Source organism: Megalobrama amblycephala, unplaced genomic scaffold (genome assembly GCF_018812025.1).
Source record: "Megalobrama amblycephala isolate DHTTF-2021 unplaced genomic scaffold, ASM1881202v1 scaffold502, whole genome shotgun sequence".
Taxonomy (NCBI): domain Eukaryota; kingdom Metazoa; phylum Chordata; class Actinopteri; order Cypriniformes; family Xenocyprididae; genus Megalobrama; species Megalobrama amblycephala.
Window position 1 is genome coordinate 1 of NW_025953417.1, and position 20,256 is coordinate 20,256.

The following is a 20,256-nucleotide window of genomic DNA, read 5'->3' on the forward strand; positions in this document are numbered from 1 at the left end:
CTTGCATGCTTGTGCATTCATACAGTACCAGTCTCCAAGGCTGCAAAATACAGTAAAAACCGTAAATATTATTACAATTTAAAACAGCTGTTTTCAACATAATCATGAATGTTTCTCGAGCAGCAAATCATCATATCAGAATGATTTCTGAAGGATCATGTGACACTGAAGACTGGAGTAATGATGCTGAAAATTAACAGGAATAAATTACACTTTACTATATATTCACATAGAAAACATTGTAATAATATTTAACAATTTTTACTGTATTTTTGATCCAATAAATGCAGCTTTGGTGAGCAGAAGAGACTCTTTCAAAAGCATTAAATAATCATAATTATTCCAAACGTTTGACCGCCAGTGCATATGCTGTTCATTATGCTGTGCAGATGGTTTGTGGAAGACAGTGCAGGTGAAAGGAAGTCCTCCTACAGTCAGGACGTACCACACAAACTCCGCCTGTGTTGGAAACAGACTCTACGTGTTTTCGGGAGGCGACGCCGGAGCAGCTCCAGTCACTGATCCACAAGTCCACGTCTTTGATTCAGGTCTGACAAATACTTATATTTGGACACAAATACTGAAATATAGCTGCAAGCAGCAATTAAGGGGCCAAGCACAGAGAGCAATGAGCAATTAAAGACAAATTAAGATGATTTTGAGGCAAAATGGCTGAAAAATCATGAATGCAATTACTAGTAATATGATTTAATAGTTTATCACTTTCGACCAGTAGGTGGCGCTGTGACCAAATTGATGTGGTGTGGTCAGAGTGAGGTGAAAATAACACCTGTAAAGTTTGGTGTCAATATGCCAAAGCATTGCAGAGTTGTTTTGGCATCATGTCATCAAATTTGTTTATGCGGAATATGAAAACGTTTCATCTATCGATACGAAATGCATACGCTAGAAAAAGTAGGTTTTTAAAGAAAAACAAAAGCGTGCACAGGAAGTTCGGCCAAATTGGTATCTATGTTCTCGGCATGACCCAAGGAATCTATTAAGACCAGTGTTATCTACATAGGCAAAATAAATCAAAAGCTATTAGCATTTTTGTACATTTTTGACCCCATGGTGCTGAAGACATATAGAATTTTACGACAAAATTACAAAATGATTAATACCCAAAATGGCCTTTGGGTATGGGGTATTGTTCAATTTGGCATGCTGCACCGAATCTAAAGAGACCAGTTTTGTGATTTTTGGCCAAACCGTTCAGAAGTTATACGCAAAAATGTACATTTTTCATATCTCCTGACCACTAGGTGGCAGTGTGCCGAAACTGTACAGGTACAGTTCAACCTGAATTCTGTAACTTTTTGTCAGCATGGTCTGAAGATCATCTGGTATAAGTTTCAGTAAAATTGGAGCAACAACCAAGGAGGAGTTGGAAAAAGAAGGTTTTACGTAAAATTCAAAATGGTCGATATGGGAGAATTGGGTATCGTTCGACTCGACATGCTGTAGCTAATCTTAAGAGATCAGTTTTGTGATTTTTGGCCAAACTGTTTATAAGCTATAATCAAAAATGTCAATACACTAAAGCATTACGGGAGATATAGCCTCGTGTTCATTTTGGCGGGAACTTCGTCAAATTCGTTTGCAGTACGAACTTATGATAATATCGCAAATATTTTTCATCCATTTGAATATTCAGTACAGGTCTTGATTTACATCATGATGTCATTGTAGTGTCATTGAGATACTATTATAGTTTTTATTAATATTTTGAATCAGTTTTTATATTTTACATTTTCATTTTAGTTGAAGTTTTAGTCTTTTTATTTGTTTTTGTTATATTTAAGTTGTTTTAGTACATCAAGTAAAATGAAATGATATTTTATTTTATTTATATTTTATTTAAATGCAAATGTTTATTTATGGTCTTAGTTTAGTTAACGTTAATAACCCTGTTGCAAAATGAATAATTGCAAAAATGTAATTTTTCATATCTCCTGACCACTAGGTGGCAGTGTGCTGAAACTGTGCAGGAAGCCTCAGGTCATGGTTGTCATAACACACACCAAGTTTGGCCAGAATACGCTAAAGCGTTGCAGAGATATAGCCTCATGTTCATTTTGGAGGGAACTTCGTCAAGTTCGTTTGCGCGTTATTCGATAACATTTTGATAAAAATCAGCTTGAATTCCGTAACTTTTTTTGCCATGGTCTGAAGATCATCTGGTTCATTTTTCCAGAAAATTGGACCAACAGCCTAGGAGGAGTTCGGAAAAGTATTTTTTCCAGAAAATTTAAAATGGCGGAAAAATAGGGTGCGATCGAATCGAATCAGTTGGTGGCGCTAGAGCGATTGATTTAGAGCTGTGGTTAATGTTCAGGCTGTCTTCTATCAATGTGCCAAATTTCATAACTTTCCCAGAAGCGGTTCTATGGGCTGCTGTAGACTCAAGAGCTGAGGAACAATAAACGTACGAAAACGAACTTGATTGATGCGTGATCACCGTCTGCCTTTATTTACAGTCACTGCGACCTGGACGCAGCCACAGAGCACAGGGAAACCTCCTGCGCCGCGGCACGGACACGTGATCGCAGCCATCGGATCGGACATCTACATACACGGAGGAATGTCAGGAGAGACGTTTCACAACGACATGTTCTTACTGAACACGGGTGGGTCAGGAGAGAGTAACACAAACCAACATCCATCAAATCCACTGATGATGCTTACTGAACCATGATCCTGCTGCTGTTTTCCCACCAAACTGATGTCACTTCCTGGAGGATGTTGTCATGTCCTCTTGTTTCCTTAAAAGGACAGAAGAACATATAAAATGATCTAGTTGAAAGTCAATTCACATTTAGTTAAAATGACAAGTTGTATGAAAGAACCGGGTCATTTTCTTAACTTTTAAAGTAGAGGCTCAACTGTCCTCCTCGTACATGTTGTTATATTTTATTATTTTTTCTCTCATTGTTATTCAGAAACTATGAAATGGGAGAAAGTGAAAGCGAAAGGCGAAATCCCACCAGGAGTGGCGGCGCATTCATCCGTGAGCTTTGGGAAAAACATCTTCATCTTTGGAGGAATGACGTCAGAAGGAGCCTCAAATTCCATGTTCAAGTTTCAGTGCGGTACGAAATTATGATAATATCGCAAATATTTATCAGCCTTTTGAATATTCAATAGAGGTTTTGATTTACATCATGATGTCATTGAGATACTATTATAGTTTTTATTAATATTTTGAATCAGTTTTTAGTTTTTATATTTTACATTTTCATTTTAGTTGAAGTTTTAGTCATTTTTATTTGTTTTTGTTATTTTTAAGTTGTTTTAGTACATCAAGTAAAATTAAACGATATTTTATTTTATATACATTTTTTCAATGAATTTCAATTATTTATGGTCTTAGTTTCGTTAACGTTAATAACCCTGTTACAAAATGAATAATTGTGGCCAAAATATTAAATAATATTAGCCTTATATACATATATATATATATATATATATATATATATATATATATATATATATATATATATATATATATATATATATATATATATATACACAGTACAGTCCAAAAGTTTGGAACCACTAAGATTTTTAATGTTTTTAAAAGAAGTTTCGTCTGCTCACCAAGGCTACATTTATTTAATTAAAAATACAGTAAAAAACAGTAATATTGTGAAATATTATTACAATTTAAAATAACTGTTTTCTATTTGAATATATTTCACAAAGTAATTTATTCCTGTGATCAAAGCTGAATTTTCAGCATCATTACTCCAGTCTTCAGTGTCACATGATCCTTCAGAAATCTTTCTAATATGCTGATCTGCTGCTCAAGAAACATTTAATGTGTACAATTGTATTTTTACAATATTTTTTTTCAGGATTATTTGATGAATAGAAAGTTCAAAAGAACAGTGTTTATCTGAAATCTAATCTTTTGTAACATTATAAATGTCTTTACTGCCACTTTTGATTGATTTAATGCATCCTTGCTGAATAAAAGTATTCATTTCTTTAATTTCTTTTCAAAAAAATTAAAATAAAAATTCTTACTGACCCCAAACTTTTGAACGGTAGTGTATAATGCTACAGAAGCTTTGTATTTCAGATAAATGCTGTTCTTTTGAACTTTCTATTCATCAAGGAATCCTGAAAAAAAAAGTACACAACTGTTTTCAACATTGAAAATAATCATAAATGTTTATTGAGCAGCAAATCAGCATATTAGAATGATTTCTGAAGGATCATGTGACACTGAAGACTGGAGTAATGATGCTGAAAATTCAGCTTTGCATCACAGGAATAAATTACTTTGTCAAATATATTTAAATAGTACACAGTTATTTTAAATTGTAATAATATTTCACAATATTACTGTTTTTTACTGTATTTTTAATTAAATAAATGTAGCCTTGGTGAGCAGACGAAACTTCTTTTAAAAACATTAAAAATCTTAGTGGTTCCAAACTTTTGGACTGTACTGTATATATATATATATATATATATATATATATATATATATATATATATATATATATATATATATATATATATATAAACACTGTTTTTAGTTAAAGTTTTAGTAATTTTGTTGTGTTTTTGTCTTTATTAAAAAAAAATTAGAATTTAATTCTAACTTTTTTTAAATTTTTACTTTGTAACTAGCTAAAATAAACATTTTTTTTTAAATATTTGATTTCAGTTTACTTTTTTCATAAGTAAAAATTTATGGTTTATTTTAGTTAGTTAACTATAATAACCCGGTTACAAAACTAATAAATATCAAATAAAAACAAATAATATCAAAGCATCTGAAGTAATATGATTTCTCACAGACAAACAGCGCTGGACGCGGCTGAAGTTTGAAGGAGATCTTCCTCCGGGGCGACTGGATCACTCCATGTGTTTAGTGCCGTGGCGTGTGAAGACGGCGGGTCGAGAAACATGTGACGCAGATGTGCAGCATCTGTGCTTCATCTTCGGAGGAATGGACACTCAGGGCGTCATATTCAACGACTGCCTCGTTACGCTGCTCACATGACCACTAGCTTTAATATTCAATAAACATATTCAATCTCAAAACAGCTGAATTGATTTCCTCAAGTTCCTCTGAACCTGAAGATCTGTTAGTTTCAACAAGATTAAAAACTATAAATTTAGACTACATGTGTTTGGGAAATGGGTCAATGATAGGAGAATTACTTTTGATTTTAATCCAGTTTGATTGCTGATCATATAAATGTAACCTTTGCATTCATGTCAACTTCATACATATTTGAAAAACTACTAAAATTAATTGAATTGCATTTTTAAAGTACTTTTGAACAACTTAATACAGAGTTTCCCAAACTGTTGTTTGAGAGTTGATGAAAAGCGACCAGCATTAACTTCTTGAGCAATTTGAGCTACAGTAGCTTGTCTGTTGGATCGGACCACATGTGCATCAATGACCCTGTCGCCGGTTCACCACTGTTCCTTCCTTGGAGCACTTTTCATACATACTGACCACTGCAGACTGGGAACAAGAGCTGCAGTTTTGGAGATGCTCTGACCCAGTCATCTAGCCATCACAATTTGGTCCTTGTCAAACTCACTCAAATCCTTACGCTTGCCCATTTTTCCTGCTTCTAACATCAACTTCGAGGACAAAATGTTCACTTGCTCCCTAATATATCCACCCACTAACAGGTGCCGTGATGAAGAGATGATTAGTGTTATTCACTTCACCTGTCAGTGGTCCTAGGTGAAAAAAACAAAACACTTCCATAATGTACTTAAAGTGCTCTATTTTCACGCACTAATTTTGTACTTAATTAAAAATTCTTTAGTACTTAAGATAATCTTTCAAAAAAATAATTTAGTTACCACATAGTACACTTGAACCCATAAGTGTACTACAAGTGGCAGTTTTTAGTACATTAAGAACAAAATTAGTGTGTGAAAATAGAGCACTTTAAGTACATTATGGGAGTGTACTTTTTTTTTTTTTTTTCACCTGGGGTCATGTTATGCCTGATCGGTGTAGATACACACATACATGTGATTAATCAATTTGACAGTACTAAAAAGTAAACTATTGTATTTGTTAACCTGTATGTCATGTAACCATTAACAAACATCTGAGAATCATGAATGTGAAAACTTAAAATATCAAGACTTTACACTTTTTCCTCAGTTCAGTTTAGACACGACATTTGAATTCAAGAGACACCCGTCATTTTGTATCAAACATTTATTGTTTAATTGTGGTAGAAATGTCTTCTACGGTTGCCAGATTTTAATAAATAACTTTTTGCATGTCACATGGAATTTACCCAGAACCCCTGAACTCCCTCCCTCCCAGAACTGCCTGAGAATAGCAGCATCGAGCCTCAAACCAGGCTGACTAAATCTCCACCGGAGTGAAGAGAAAATAAGAAAACAAATGCAACTCTTTAATGCACCCCACAAGTCTTTCCCGAAGAGATTCGTGGCTTCACGGTCGACCGGTTCATACAAAAATGTTCAATATGTACACCAGTGCCACTTCTAGAGAGGCGAGGGCATCGACGCAACTGAGCAGAGTCACTGGACGATCTACAACTCGTCCTTTTCGCCCTGCTCGTCGCCCTCTTCTGGTGGCGGGCCGCCCGCGCTGCCGTACAGCTTGCTCACGATGGGCTGCACGACCTCCTCCAGCTCCTTCTTCTTGGCCTGGAAGTCTTCGAGTTCTGCTTCCTGATGAGACTCCAACCACTCGATCTTCTCCTCGACCGCCTTCTCGATGGCTTCTTTATCTTCGGACGACAGCTTGCCGCCGAGCTTCTCCTTGTCGCCGATCTGGTTCTTCAGAGAGTAGGCGTAGCTCTCCAGCTCGTTGCGGGCGTCGATGCGCTCCTTCAGCTTCTTGTCCTCGTCGGCGAAGCGCTCGGCCTCGTTCACCATGCGCTCGATGTCTTCGGGTGTCAGGCGGTTCTGGTCGTTGGTGATGGTGATCTTGTTCTTGTTTCCTGTGCCTTTGTCCTCAGCGGTGACACGGAGAATGCCGTTCACGTCGATCTCGAAGGTGACCTCGATCTGAGGGACGCCGCGGGGTGCGGGAGGGATGCCGGTCAGGTCAAAGGTTCCCAGAAGGTGGTTATCCTTGGTCAGGGGACGCTCACCTGGAAACAGGCAGAGAGAGTGAGAACTAGGGCTCGACATCAATAATGAAAAAAAAAAAAACAACACCAAAAATGCGAGAATAAGTCATTTTATTACATTTAGTGTAAGTGCCGATCAATAGCGGATAATGTTCTGATGGAAACAAGGTGGCGCTATTGAGGCTCACGCACACCAAGAAACTCAGTTAACATACTGCAGTAAAAACGTGAAGTTTTTATATTTATAACATTTGATACAGTTATGCAAAATCATACGAGTCACGACCAATGATTCAGCATTTTAAAACAAATCGGTTGAGTCAATGATTCAATGACTCATTCATAAACAAATGCCTCGTTCTTGAATGAATCAGCCGTTTGAACAAATCGTTTGAATGAATGACTCACTCATTAAGATAGTCACTTGCTGCCACCTACTGGCAGTTTAGTTTCATGTTTAAAAGTAAGATTCTTTCCAACATTTCTTATTTGCATATTGTAAACTTTCAAACAATCTCTTAACATTTTTTTAATAGAGTTGTAATTTTTCAGTGTAAATGATTTAATTTGATTGGTAACAGCCCTGTAGTGTTTTATTCTAATTAAATTGATCAAATTTAAGAATTTAAAATGAAAGATGAAGCACAAAAGTCTTATTTTTTCCAGACAAGCAGCTTTTTACTCTGACAAGTGAATGATCAGAAGTTCATCAAGCACATGACGAGGCTTAATGTCAAGCCCTGGATTCTATTCTGAAGATTAAAGACGGCTTATGAAACGGTCTAAAACGCAGCAAAATATAACATGCATACGCATTACATGTATGTCAATTTACCACAATGCCAGTGACCAGGCTATTTTCAAGTGTAACTGTCATGTTGACGCTAAAATCGTTGGCTTACCTTCATAAACTTTGATGGTCACGGTTGGCTGGTTGTCAGAAGCGGTGGAGAAGATCTGGGATTTCTTGGTGGGCACGACTGTGTTTCTGGGAATGAGCTTGGTCATCACTCCTCCAACGGTCTCAATGCCCAGGGTCAAAGGGCACACGTCCAGAAGCACCAGGTCACCTGATCAACAAGATTCAGTCATTAATCATCTCGCAAAAAAAGGGTTTGGCAAAATTATAGTCAAGATTATTTTGGTCAATATTGAGATGATTATTTAACAATTGATCGCTTTGGAAACATCATGAATTTATTGAACATATAGAGGGACATTTTAGGGAGTGGTGTGATGGATTTATTATCCAAATGCTAAACGATAACATCATTGCAAAATGGAATACTCACCGGTGTCCTCTTCTCCGGACAGAACTCCAGCCTGAACGGCGGCTCCGTACGCCACAGCCTCGTCGGGGTTGATTCCTCTGGAAGGCTCTTTGCCGTTGAAGAACTCTTTCACCAGCTGCTGGATCTTGGGGATTCGAGTGGAGCCGCCGACCAAGACGATCTCATCAATGTCAGACTTCTTCAGGTCAGAATCTTCCAGAACCTTCTGCACTGGTTTCATGGTGGAGCGGAACAAATCCTGCGAAGGGGAAACGGGTCATTTTATCAATTCATGCATTTATTAATATTTGGAATTAGTTATTTTACTTTAAAGTTTTGCAAGTTGTCATTTTTATTATATTCTCTCACCATGTTGAGCTCCTCAAACTTGGCGCGGGTCAGAGTTTCAGAGAAGTCTTCGCCCTCGAAGAAGGACTCGATCTCAATACGGGCCTGGTGCTGGGCGGACAGCGCTCTCTTGGCCTTCTCCACCTCACGGCGCAGCTTCTGCACGGCACGGTTGTCCTTGCGCACGTCCTTTCCGGTTTTCTTCTTGTACAGCTTGATGAAGTGCTCCATGACACGCTGGTCGAAATCTTCCCCACCCAGGTGAGTGTCTCCGTTGGTGGCCACTACCTCAAACACGCCGTTGTCGATGGTCAGCAGGGACACATCGAAGGTGCCACCACCCAGATCGAACACCAGGATGTTCTTCTCGCCGTCCTTCTTGTCCAGACCGTAAGCAATGGCGGCAGCAGTTCTGTGAAGAGCAACGAGACGTCCATCAGGGTTACAATCATTAATGAGAACTCAAAAACTTTGTTACTTGAAATAGAATACATTTTAACAAATAAAAACAGAGCGTAAATCTGGACTTCAAAGATCAAAGATTCTTATCCTGTTGCGCCCTCTATAGGCCATAAGTGACTAGTCGACGCCAAGCTTAAAGCGTCATGGCAGAGCATTAAAGTCGATTAGTCGGTGCAACCCCTACTTTTGATTAATGTTAACTAATGAAACCTTATTGTAAAGTGTTTCCTGAAACTATAATAGTAGATCTATGATACTAAAATAACACTGGTTGTAAAACAGCTTGTTTAAATTGACATCAAAGCAAGCGTAACAAGTTTCTTACGGCTCGTTGATGATCCTCATGACGTGCAGACCAGCGATGGTTCCTGCGTCTTTGGTGGCCTGGCGCTGGGCGTCGTTGAAATAAGCGGGCACAGTGACCACAGCATGTGTGACCTTTAAAAAGAGCAGAACTGAGTTAGATGGAGTTTCACAGACAGCAGCTGTTGGCCTCAATGTTTCCTGTGTGTTGAAATCAAAACTTTACCTTCTGTCCCAGGTAAGCCTCTGCAGTTTCCTTCATCTTTGTCAGAACCATTGCAGAGATTTCCTCAGGGGCAAAAGTCTTCAGTTGACCTGCTCCAATATCCAGCTGGATGTGAGGCTTGTTCTTCTTCTCAATAACCTGGAAGAGACAAAGCAAGTGTTTATCACCCATCGAAGACAAAGGGATGCAGAGCTCTGGCACAATACAGGTTTTCAGACGGGCGTACCTTAAAGGGAAAGTATTTAATGTCCTGCTGCACGGTGGAGTCGCCCCATGTGCGGCCGATCAACCGCTTGGCATCAAAGACGGTGTTCTCAGGGTTGGAGGTCAGCTGGTTCTTCGCAGCGTCTCCAATGAGACGCTCTCCTTCAGTGGTGAAGGCCACATATGATGGAGTGATGCGGTTTCCCTGGTCATTGGCGATGATCTCAACACGACCGTTCTTGAACACTCCAACACTGATGAAAAAAAGAAAACAGTATAAGTACACAGCAATAGTGTTTATTATTAAGTATAAGGGAGAAATGTTCACACTTTTTGCTTTTAAATAAAAAATAAACGTAATAAAATTATACAAATTAAAAATATATAATATATAAAATATATGTATATATTTTTATTAAATATTATTTTATAATTATATTTTGTTCAAGTTAAAAATGTATAAATACATTTTATATTGAAAAATGTTAATTTTTTAAAATATATAAAAAGTATAAAATATGTATATATTTGTATAAGATATATAATAATAAAAAAATTATATATTTTGTTCCAGTTAAATAAAAAAATAAAAAGTAAACATTTTTTGTGTGGGGTTGTCAAAATAAATTGCTATAAAAAAAAAAAAAAAAAAAAGTGATATATATATATATATATATATATATATATCTTGAAAATCAATTTTATGAACTCAAACTCATTCTCACCAGGAGTAGGTTGTCCCGAGGTCTATTCCAATCACTGTCCCAACACTTTCCTTCTTCTCATCGTCTTCGGCAAACACGCTGCCGGCCACCAGCAAAAACAGGCAAAGGAAACGCATTTTGGCCTAGATTTGGTGTCAAATCTTCACTGATTTCTGTAAAGAATACATTAATGTCAAAGGTCAGGACAGGTACATAATACAGTAAACATCACTGGTTGGAAAGTTTACTATAATCAAGTAAAACACCTTCATGCAAAAACTCAAGACCAAAGAAATCCTAATTATCCTCTAGATAGTTTAACCAAAAATGGCATGAACTGATGCATTTAATTCAATTATGTTTTTCAAATAGAAATAATGTAAGAACAAACAATGGACACTATTTTCCAATTCTGAAGCAGATATGATGTTCAGTCACTGAATCATATTCTAGAGTAACTACTCTCCAGTTCAACCTCGTGGTGCATCATTTTTTTTATTTTTTTCCAATTTACACCAAATATTAACATCATTGTAACATACATTTTAAACATTTTGAAACATATTTACTTTGAATTGAAACCAATTTAAGATAAAATACATTAGTTCCTCATGTTTTACCGGTTACCATCTAATGAATGAACATATAAGCAGCAAGCTATAACAGCAACAGTTCACCAGAAAAATCATAAATTTATGTCGATAACCAAAATATTTTCGGACTCCATTGACTTCCATAGCATTTTTTTCCCCTCCCGCACGTTACTATAGAAGTTAATGGCGGTTCACATACCCATATTTTTCAAAATATCCTCTTTAGCGTTCAGCAGAAGAAAGAAATTTTTACAGGTTTGGTACGACATGAGGTCGTGTAAAAGATGACATAATTTTCATTTTTAGGTGAACTGCCCCTTTAAATCGCCATTTCTCACGACTATCCAGTCAAAATGGGTTAGTTATCTTTAAAGCGGTTTTGTAGGGTAAAACAAACAATTAGACATAAAATCTCACCTGATAACGCAGAATTAAGCAGTAATCTCAAGGGCGTGTGCTGAACGCAATGTTTCTATCTTCTGTGTTTCTCGTGTGTTCTGTCTGTCTCGACTGTCACTCATGCGCTGCTCGCCTGTATATAAGCCGTCACCGCTTCCCCGTCGTGGAGCCTCGCCATTGGCCGGAGAGCAGCTCGTTGGAAGGCGCTCATTGGCTGAGCGTTGCACGCTGGCTGATGCTGATTTGCAGACGTACTGATGGGGAAACGTCATGAGACGAGGCGAACTGTAAGGATTTCATTGGCTTGCATGAGTGTCATTTTGTGAAGATTCTGGATGAGGAATCTGGTGCATTTGAAACAGGCCAAGAAATAGAAACATTTTGAGAGGCCTTAACCAAAAACTCTCATTTTACGTACATATGCACATCTCAAAATAAGCATATATATGATTGTGCGTAAAAGCAACATTATCTTGTTATTGCAGGACTGCTTGATGAATAAATAAATATATGGACAATGCATGTTGAGTGTTATGGTGTGAGAACATGAGAGAAACCCTCACAATGATCAATTATACAGTTTTGCCTCATGCAAAAATGTATCAAACACTAATATATTAAGCTTATTCAACTTATTAAGTGCAAATAAACTATTGAGGAGAATCTGATGGGTGCATGTGTGAAAATAATGGCATTCACAATTATATTTTTGTGGTTTGGTGACTCATTATGAGCGAAACTATCAGCACACAAACAATAAAAGATTTTCTGTCATGTAATGATGCAATGATAAGGCAAGGTTTTTCAGTATGTTTCAATTCTTAGTCACTAGTATTACTGCATTAATGTTTTTTTTTTTAACAATTAACGTAATGATCAATATACATTTCTGAATTGATTTAGAATTTTCAGTGTTGTATTTATATCTACATTTCATATAGGCTACCGACAATGAAACACAATAATGATGAGGTCTTAGTAGCACAACATTTCTTAAGACTTTCATTACAAATTAAAGTTAGGGTGCTTAAAGGATTAGTTCACTTTCAAATTAAAATTTCCTGATAATTTACTCACCCCCCATGTTATCCAAGATGTTCATGTCTTTCTTTCTTCAGTCGAAAAGAAATGAAGGTTTTTGATGAAAACATTCCAGGATTATTCTCCTTATAGTGGACTTCACTGGAGCCCAAAAGGTTGAAGGTCAAAATTACAGTTTCAGTGCAGCTTCAAAGCTTTTTACACGATTCCAGACGAGGAATAAGGGTCTTATTTAGAGAAACCATCGCTCATTTTCTAAAAAATAAATAAATAAACAATTATATAAGTTTTAACCATAAATGCTCATCTTGAACTAGCTCTCTTCTTCTTCTCTATTTGAATTCCAGCAGTGTAGACACTGCTAAGTGTATTACTGCCCTCCACAGGTCAAAGTTTGAACTAATTGTTATATACTTGCACTAGCATATTGTATATGACAATTTAGTTCAAACTTTGACCTGTGGAGGGCAGTAATACACTTAGCAGCATCTACACTGCTGGAATTCAAATGGAGAAGAAGAAGAAGAGAGCTAGTTCAAGATGAGCATTTATGGTTAAAACGTATAAAATTTGTAATTTTTTTTTTTTTTTTTTTTTTCAGAAAATGAGTGATGGTTTCTCTAGATAAGACCCTTATTTCTCATCTAGGATCGACTGTAATTTTGACCTTCAACCGTTTGGGCTCCATTGAAGTCCACTATAAGGAGAAAAAACCTGGAATGTTCAAAAATCTTAATTTCTTTTCGACTGAAGAACGAAAGACATAAACATCTTGGATGACATGGAGGTGAGTAAATTATCAGGAAATTTTCATTTGAAAGTGAACTAATCCTTTAATCTGGTTTAGATTTTAAGAATCTTTATCTTGAACATATAGAGGATTCAATAAATTAATTTTCAGTTGAGTCTGAATTGTGTCATTTTATCTAACTAATAATACAAAAAGCAGAACAAAGCAATCATATACAAAGCAGAACTAGATAAACATTGCAGAGCACAACCTGTCATTTATTGACTTGCAGATGCCCAACAATACAGTAATTTAAAAAATCGTTTAATCAGAACACCACAAAAAAACACTTCGGTGCTGTGGTTTAGTATGAAGTAGAAACGTCAGGCGTAGGTGGAGTAAGACCTGGGGCCAGTTGCATAAACTTAGTCAATATATTAAGGCTGTGTCTTAAAGGATTAGTTCAACCAAAAATGAAAATTCTGTCATTTATTACTCACCCTCATGCCGTTCCACACCCGTAAGACCTTCGTTAATCTTCTGAACACAAATTAGGATATTTTTGATGAAATCCGATAGCTCAGTGTGGCCTCCATTGCCAGCAATGACATTTCCTCTCTCAAGATCCATTAATGTACTAAAAACATATTTAAATCAGTTCATGTGAGTACAGTGGTTCAATATTAATATTATAAAGCCACGAGAATATTTTTGGTGTGCCAAAAAAACAAAATAAGGACTTATATAGTGATGGCCGATTTCAAAACACTGCTTCAGGAAGCTTCGGAGCGCTATGAATCAGTGTGTCGAATCAGAGGTTCGGAGCGCCAAACAAAGTGCCAAACAATATACAAAGTGATTTCAGCAGTTTGGTGGCTTGACACACGATCTGAATCATGATTCGAAACGCTGATTCATAGCGCTCCGAAGCTTCCTGAAGCAGTGTTTTGAAATTGGCCATCACTATATAAGTCGTTATTTTGTTTTTTTGCCGCTCCAAAATATTCTGGATTTAAATATGTTTTTAGTACATTAATGGATCTTGAGAGAGGAAATGTCATTGCTGGCTATGCGGAAGTATCATGTGTTTGCATACAAACATCTCTCCACCTAGAAGTTTCAGCAACACAGCTTTAGCCTCAATCACCTCAGGCTTCTGGCAGATATCTGATTGAGCGAAATCCCAGAGTTGTTTGGTCACTTCTTCCCTTATTGCCGTCGACTCAGGCAACTCCAGACCAACAGTTCCATCTAAGGTGAATAACTCTTTAATTTGAGCTCCCGGGAATCACAAGCTCCACTGATGAAGTCTGCGCTTAAAGCCAGACTGAGCAAGTCTTGGAGGAACAGACCAGCAAAAGCAAGACCGAGCAGATCCATTAATGTACTAAAAACATATTTAAATCCAGAATATTTTGGAGCGGCAAAAAAACAAAATAATGACTTATGTAGTTATGGCCGATTTCAAAACACTGCTTCAGGAAGCTTCGGAGCGCTATGAATCAGCGTTTCGAATCATGATTCAGATCGTGTGTCAAACCACCAAACTGCTGGAATCACGTGACATTGGTGCTCCGAACTGCTGATGCGCACACTGATTCATAATGCTCCAAGCTTCCTGGAGCAGTGTTTTGAAATCGGCCATCACCAAATAAGTCATTATTTTGTTTTTTTGCTGCTCCAAAATAATCTCATCGCTTTATAATATTAATATTGAACCACTGTACTCACATGACCTGATTTAAATATGTTTTTAGTACATTAATGGATCTTGAGAGAGGAAATGTCATTGCTGGCTATGGAGGGCTCACGGAGCCATCGGATTTCATCATAAATATCTTAATTTGTGTTCAGAAGATTAACGAAGGTCTTACGGGTGTGGAACGATATGAGGTTGAGTAATAAATTACATTATTTTCATTTTTGGGTGAACTAACCCTTTAAGGACTAGTTTGACCAACTTGCAGTTAACCCTCTGGAGTCTGAGGCTGATTTGGGGCCTGGAGAAGTTTTGACATACCCTGACATTTGTGCTTTTTTCAGTTGTTCATAAACATATTAATGACAAAGGTGTCATTACACTGTATTCAGCACAAACTAGGCTACCATAATATGTGAGGAACATGTATGTACATGTTTGTGTTTTTGAAGGAATAACGTTTATGCGTGGTTATTGAAAAAACAAAAAAATTAAGTCACTGAAATAAGGCCAAAAATATATATTAAATCTGTGTTTACAAGACTTCTGGGTATTGGGGGTTGTAGACTAGAGTTTTTGCTTCAAAATTATGTAAAAATTATAATGCATACTTGTTCATATAACACAATATATTGATTTAGTTTTTGTAAGACACTTTTTGTCAAGAAACACAGTATGCGTGGAGGCGTGAATCATCATGAATAATGGCTCATTTACACCTGACAAAAGAATCGCATAAAGAACCTCTAATGGTGCTGCATATTAATGAGGCCTTTCAGTCAGGTAGGCTGTGAAAAAAACCTCTGTAATCATGTCTCAGCTCAATTTAAAATAATGGTATTCTATTATATTCTTTAAAATATAATGTATTTCTGTGATGCAAAGAGTCTGAATATAGGTTTTTAGTTTAAAAGCATTCACATTTGGAGAAATATTGGATTCTCATATGTTTATGTCAATTTTCTATACAGAAGAGTTATATTTATTCTATATTCATTGTTATCACTATGAGCGCTGGTGTTTTCAATTCATACTTGTAGCCGGAGGGCGCTCTGTACACCTTTAGTCCACAATTTATTCTAAAGAAGAAGAAGAACCAGGAACTAACGGCATGTCTTCCAGAGGTCGCTAACATACAGGCTTTTACATACAGATAAACACTTTTCAAGACAATAAATACACGATTGAGATGATGTATGCCTGTATTGACTCATAATTTGCGTCTGAATAGCGCTAGCTCCGTGGACGTGGGAATGAGCTGAATCACGGATTTCTGACATGTGTCTCTTTTCATGCAGATTAAATAAACACAGAATTTTTGTTTGCGATATGACTTATATGATTTAAAACCTAACATTTCAACGTGTCTTTAGACCTAAGTCTATTTTTTTGTGATTAGTATTCACTAAGTTAAAGTTCATTTTCTGAGAACTATCAGATTAAACTTTGTTCAGAGGGAGAGGACAGATCATACATCATTTTAGTTTTCTTTATTTTGCAAAAAGCACAACATTTTGTTTTTACTCTGAGTGTATACAAATAAAAGAAGATATTCTATAGTTTCAATTGATGTATTATGACAAAAAATGACGGAGTATTTTAAGTCTGTTTTGCTGCAATGTGAAAAAAACCTGAAAACGCGCCGGCGCATTTTCAGACCTCAGGGAGTTAACCAAGGGGTTATCATTGTTATTTTTCCAATTCAAATTACACCAATCTACCTTTTTATGTAACGGACTTTAAAAAATTAGGACCACTCTTCAAGAAAAACATTAGTGTCTTAACTTTCAAGACTAGTCTAAGTGGTTTATGCAACCGGCCCCTGCTGGTTGTTTATACATGAGGAGAATTCAATCAGTTTGCAATGCAGATAGGAGAGTTTTTCGGCATGGGTGCGTCGCAACATGGGAAACCATTCCCAGTGAGGCATCTCTACGACTCTCTATTCAGCCAGCGCGAGTTGCCTCTGGCTTTTGGACAAACCTGTTGAATGTTGGAATCTTCTGGGATTTAGTTAGTTGAGTTACTAGGTCTAGTGTTTGTTCAAAGTTCTGAGAGGCGAGATTTTGGCGACAAGCTCCGGAGGACACAGGAACAGGTTAGTCGTTTTGGTCTAGGTGCACTTCTAGGTCAAATGCGGAAGTATCATGTGTTTGCATACAAACATCTCTCCACCTAGAAATTTCAGCAACACAGCTTTAGCCTCAATCACCTCAGGCTTCTGGCAGATATCCGATTGAGCAAAATCCCAGAGTTGTTTGGTCACTTCTTCCCTTATTGCCGTCGACTCAGGCAACTCCAGACCAACAGTTCCATCTAAGGTGAATAACTCTTTAATTTGAGATCCTGGGAATCACAAACCCCACTGATGAAGTCTGCGCTTAAAGCCAGACTGAGCAAGTCTTGGGGGAACAGACCAGCAAAAGCAAGACCGAGCACACCGGTCAGCAGATGTTCAGAGAATCACTGAAACTCATGTTGAAGTTCTCGTAAGATCACAGTGAGACAGGGATAAAGTTTGGGACATTGGTTGAGAAGAACACATAACATTCCAAAGGCCCAAAGCATCTTTGCAGCATCTTTACTCCTACACCGACTGACCACATTGGGTAGTTGTTCGGCCAAGATGATGTGCATGAGGCCTTGAAACTCCATCCTGGGGGCCCATTGAGGCACCTCCAATCCCACGGTCCCCAAACACGGAAGATGGTCTAGATAGCTAAGTTGCATATACTTCATCACATTGGCGATCCCGAAATCACTCTTATCCTTGACTACAGTAAGCGTCTTGTCCACAAGCAGGCCCGTCACTCTATCGGACAGGGCGATCTACAATTTGAAGAAGCCTAAGCAAACGGCGCCCAGTTCTTCAGGCTTCAACTAGTTCAAATGGCGCACGAGTAACAACTCAACGGGTTGAACGAAGGTATCTGGATATCTCCTTCTTTCTCCATTTCACTTGCTCTCCGGCAGAACTTCATTTTATACAATCTAAGTGTGCTATGGGATTGAGACAAGCCCAAGTTCACAAAGGACCTTAGCGCATCTAATAACTGCGCCGGCGTGACCAGTAGAGGAACGTGCCGTCAGTGTCTGGTAGTAGGCCGAGGGCTTGTACGCCAATGTGCTTTCTGTTTCTTCTTCTCTCTTTTGCACTCCATTTTCCAAGTTTGATGACCAATGTTGGGCTCTAAAGATGAAGGCATGCTGTACGTGGGCATAAAGACAATGCATTGCCACATGATGTAACAGCACCAATGCAGATATCAACAGCAGACACTGGAAAAGATCATAAAAGACATTTCTGTTTTCAACCTGTCACTTACATGAGATCCACCAAGAGCAAACCACAACCACCAAAAGTAACCCTGGTTCCTTGAGACAATAGGAACGAGCATTGCGTCAGTTTTAAATGATGCTTATGGGGAAAACTCCTGTTTTCTCCAAATCCTGAAGCCTGATTGGTTTACGTCTGTGCAAATGCACAGACAAATGGCATTTTAGCATGCCAACATGGGCAGGGTTGGCTGCCTAAAGTCCAGTAGCATGGCAGGCAATGCAGAGCCTGCTACATAGTCCATAAGCATCTCAGACTGACAACACCTATGCTTGGAGAACAGGGATGCACAGATTATAAAATCTGTCGAAGGTGGACGGCGAGGACCAGCCAGCCGCCACAGAGATGTCTGCGATAGAGACTCTGCTGGACCACGCCGAAAAGGATGCCATACATCTGGTAGAGCGGGCCTGCATTCCTGAGGGGCACTACAAGTCCATAGACTTGTAAGCCAGCGCTATCACATCTACAATCCATCTGGAAAGTCTCTGCTTCGAAACTGGAAGCCATTTTGTGCGGCTTCTAAAGAAGACGAACAGCTGCTCTAATTGCAGATATTGACCAGAGAGCTCAATATGCACTCTAAGGACCTTGACGGGACAGAGTGGATGAGGTACCTGCTTGTTCTCTGTGAGCGGAAGAGCTGGCAGCACTATCACCTGCAGTCTAAATGACCAAATGAACAAAGCCTTTCCTTGGACTAAGGACCACTTTACTCTCATAAGGACTGAACTCAATGCAGGAAGGATCAAGAGCCTGCAAATCTCCAACTTGCTTGACTGACTCTAAAGTCAGCAAGAGGGTGGTCTTAAGCGAAAGGGACCACAGGTCATTTGACTCGACTGGCTTAAAGGGAGGGCCCGGAAGTGCCCTAAGGACTGTGGAAAGTTCCCAATCCAGGACTGAGCATGGGTGTAGAGGGTTCAGCATCCTAGCCCCCCCTGAGGAACTTAACGACTAAGTCATGCTTCCCGATTGATTGATTTGCCACAATGGATGCCACATAAACTTTGAGTATGGAGGGGGCATGCCCACTGCCCAGCATATCCTGCAAGAATGTCAGAACTGACACAGTATCGAATTCAATGGGGTCTATTTTTCGAGCTAGGCACCAGCTTGAGAAATGGACCATTTCTGGGAGTAAAAGCACCTTTTGGAAGGGGCCCTTGCCTCTGAGATTCTCATGACATCACAGGAAAAGGCCTGACGGTTCCCGTCGAAGGGCCAAACGTGCAGGTCCCACAACTCTGGTTGGGGGTGCCAGATTGTCCCTCCTGCTTGGGAGGGAGGTCTCTCCTCAGCGGTATGGGCCATGGAGCTGCTGACAGTAGCTGAAACCATAGCTGGTTCTGCCAGTTTGGTGCCACCAGAAGAACAGCACATGCTTCTTCCCATATCCGACTGATGACCTGCAGGAGCAGGGCTACAGAAGGGAAGGCATAATAAAGGTACCGACGCAGCCATTTCAGAGCCAGTGTGTCCATTTCCTTTGAAAGGTAAATATGTCAGGGGGAGTTCTTTAACGCTTTGACCGCCCGGTGAAGCTGTCTTCATTCACCTTGATGTCCACCTGTGACAACATGTCTGCTCCCTCATTCAAGGAGCCCTCACTGAGTGGAGGCTCGTCTGTGTTCATAGGATAAGACGGCCCGCCAATCTGTTTAGAGGGCAAGACCTGAGGCCTCTTTGGTGGTTTATGAAGGCAACCACCGTCCTGTTGTCCGAGTGGACCAGGACATGATGGCCTCTGAGTTCCGTCATGAACTCCCTGAAGGCCAAAATTACCACCATCATTTCCGGACGGCTGATGTGTCATTTCTCCATAGGAGTCGCCCATGAGCT

At 38.6% G+C, this 20,256-nt stretch overlaps 2 protein-coding genes and 1 pseudogene across 2 annotated transcripts; 1 reads left to right on the plus strand and 2 right to left on the minus strand.

The window, feature by feature from the left end:
* Nucleotides 1-337: 337 nt before the first annotated feature.
* On the plus strand, nucleotides 338-5,060 carry LOC125261837 (rab9 effector protein with kelch motifs-like; the record flags this gene model as incomplete). Its single annotated transcript, XM_048180387.1, has 4 exons — nucleotides 338-548; nucleotides 2,481-2,630; nucleotides 2,943-3,092; nucleotides 4,812-5,060. Coding segments are annotated over 4 exons (717 nt in total), but the record flags the coding sequence as incomplete, so codon positions are not given.
* Nucleotides 5,061-6,193: 1,133 nt separating this feature from the next.
* Nucleotides 6,194-11,779, minus strand: LOC125261841 (endoplasmic reticulum chaperone BiP). Its single transcript, XM_048180391.1, has 9 exons — nucleotides 11,626-11,779; nucleotides 10,637-10,788; nucleotides 9,934-10,165; nucleotides 9,708-9,845; nucleotides 9,504-9,616; nucleotides 8,738-9,128; nucleotides 8,390-8,627; nucleotides 8,000-8,167; nucleotides 6,194-7,118 (listed from the first exon to the last, which is right to left on the minus strand). The coding sequence occupies exons 2-9, from the start codon at nucleotides 10,750-10,752 to the stop codon at nucleotides 6,553-6,555; spliced, it is 1,962 nt and encodes a 653-aa protein (XP_048036348.1). The 5' UTR covers nucleotides 10,753-10,788; nucleotides 11,626-11,779; the 3' UTR covers nucleotides 6,194-6,552.
* A 5,345-nt stretch (nucleotides 11,780-17,124) lies between these two features.
* LOC125261842 lies at nucleotides 17,125-19,809 on the minus strand (annotated as a pseudogene).
* Between the last annotated feature and the right edge of the window lie 447 nt (nucleotides 19,810-20,256).

Coding starts and splice junctions, on each gene's coding strand:
- LOC125261841 (XM_048180391.1), bottom strand. CDS start 10,752: ATGCGTTTCCTTTGCCTGTTTTTGCTGGTGGCCGGCAGCGTGTTTGCC. Junction 10,166..10,636: donor CTCGGGACAACCTACTCCTG/GTGAGAATGAGT, acceptor TTTTTTCATCAG/TGTTGGAGTGTTCAAGAACG. Junction 9,846..9,933: donor TTAAATACTTTCCCTTTAAG/GTACGCCCGTCT, acceptor TGTCTCTTCCAG/GTTATTGAGAAGAAGAACAA.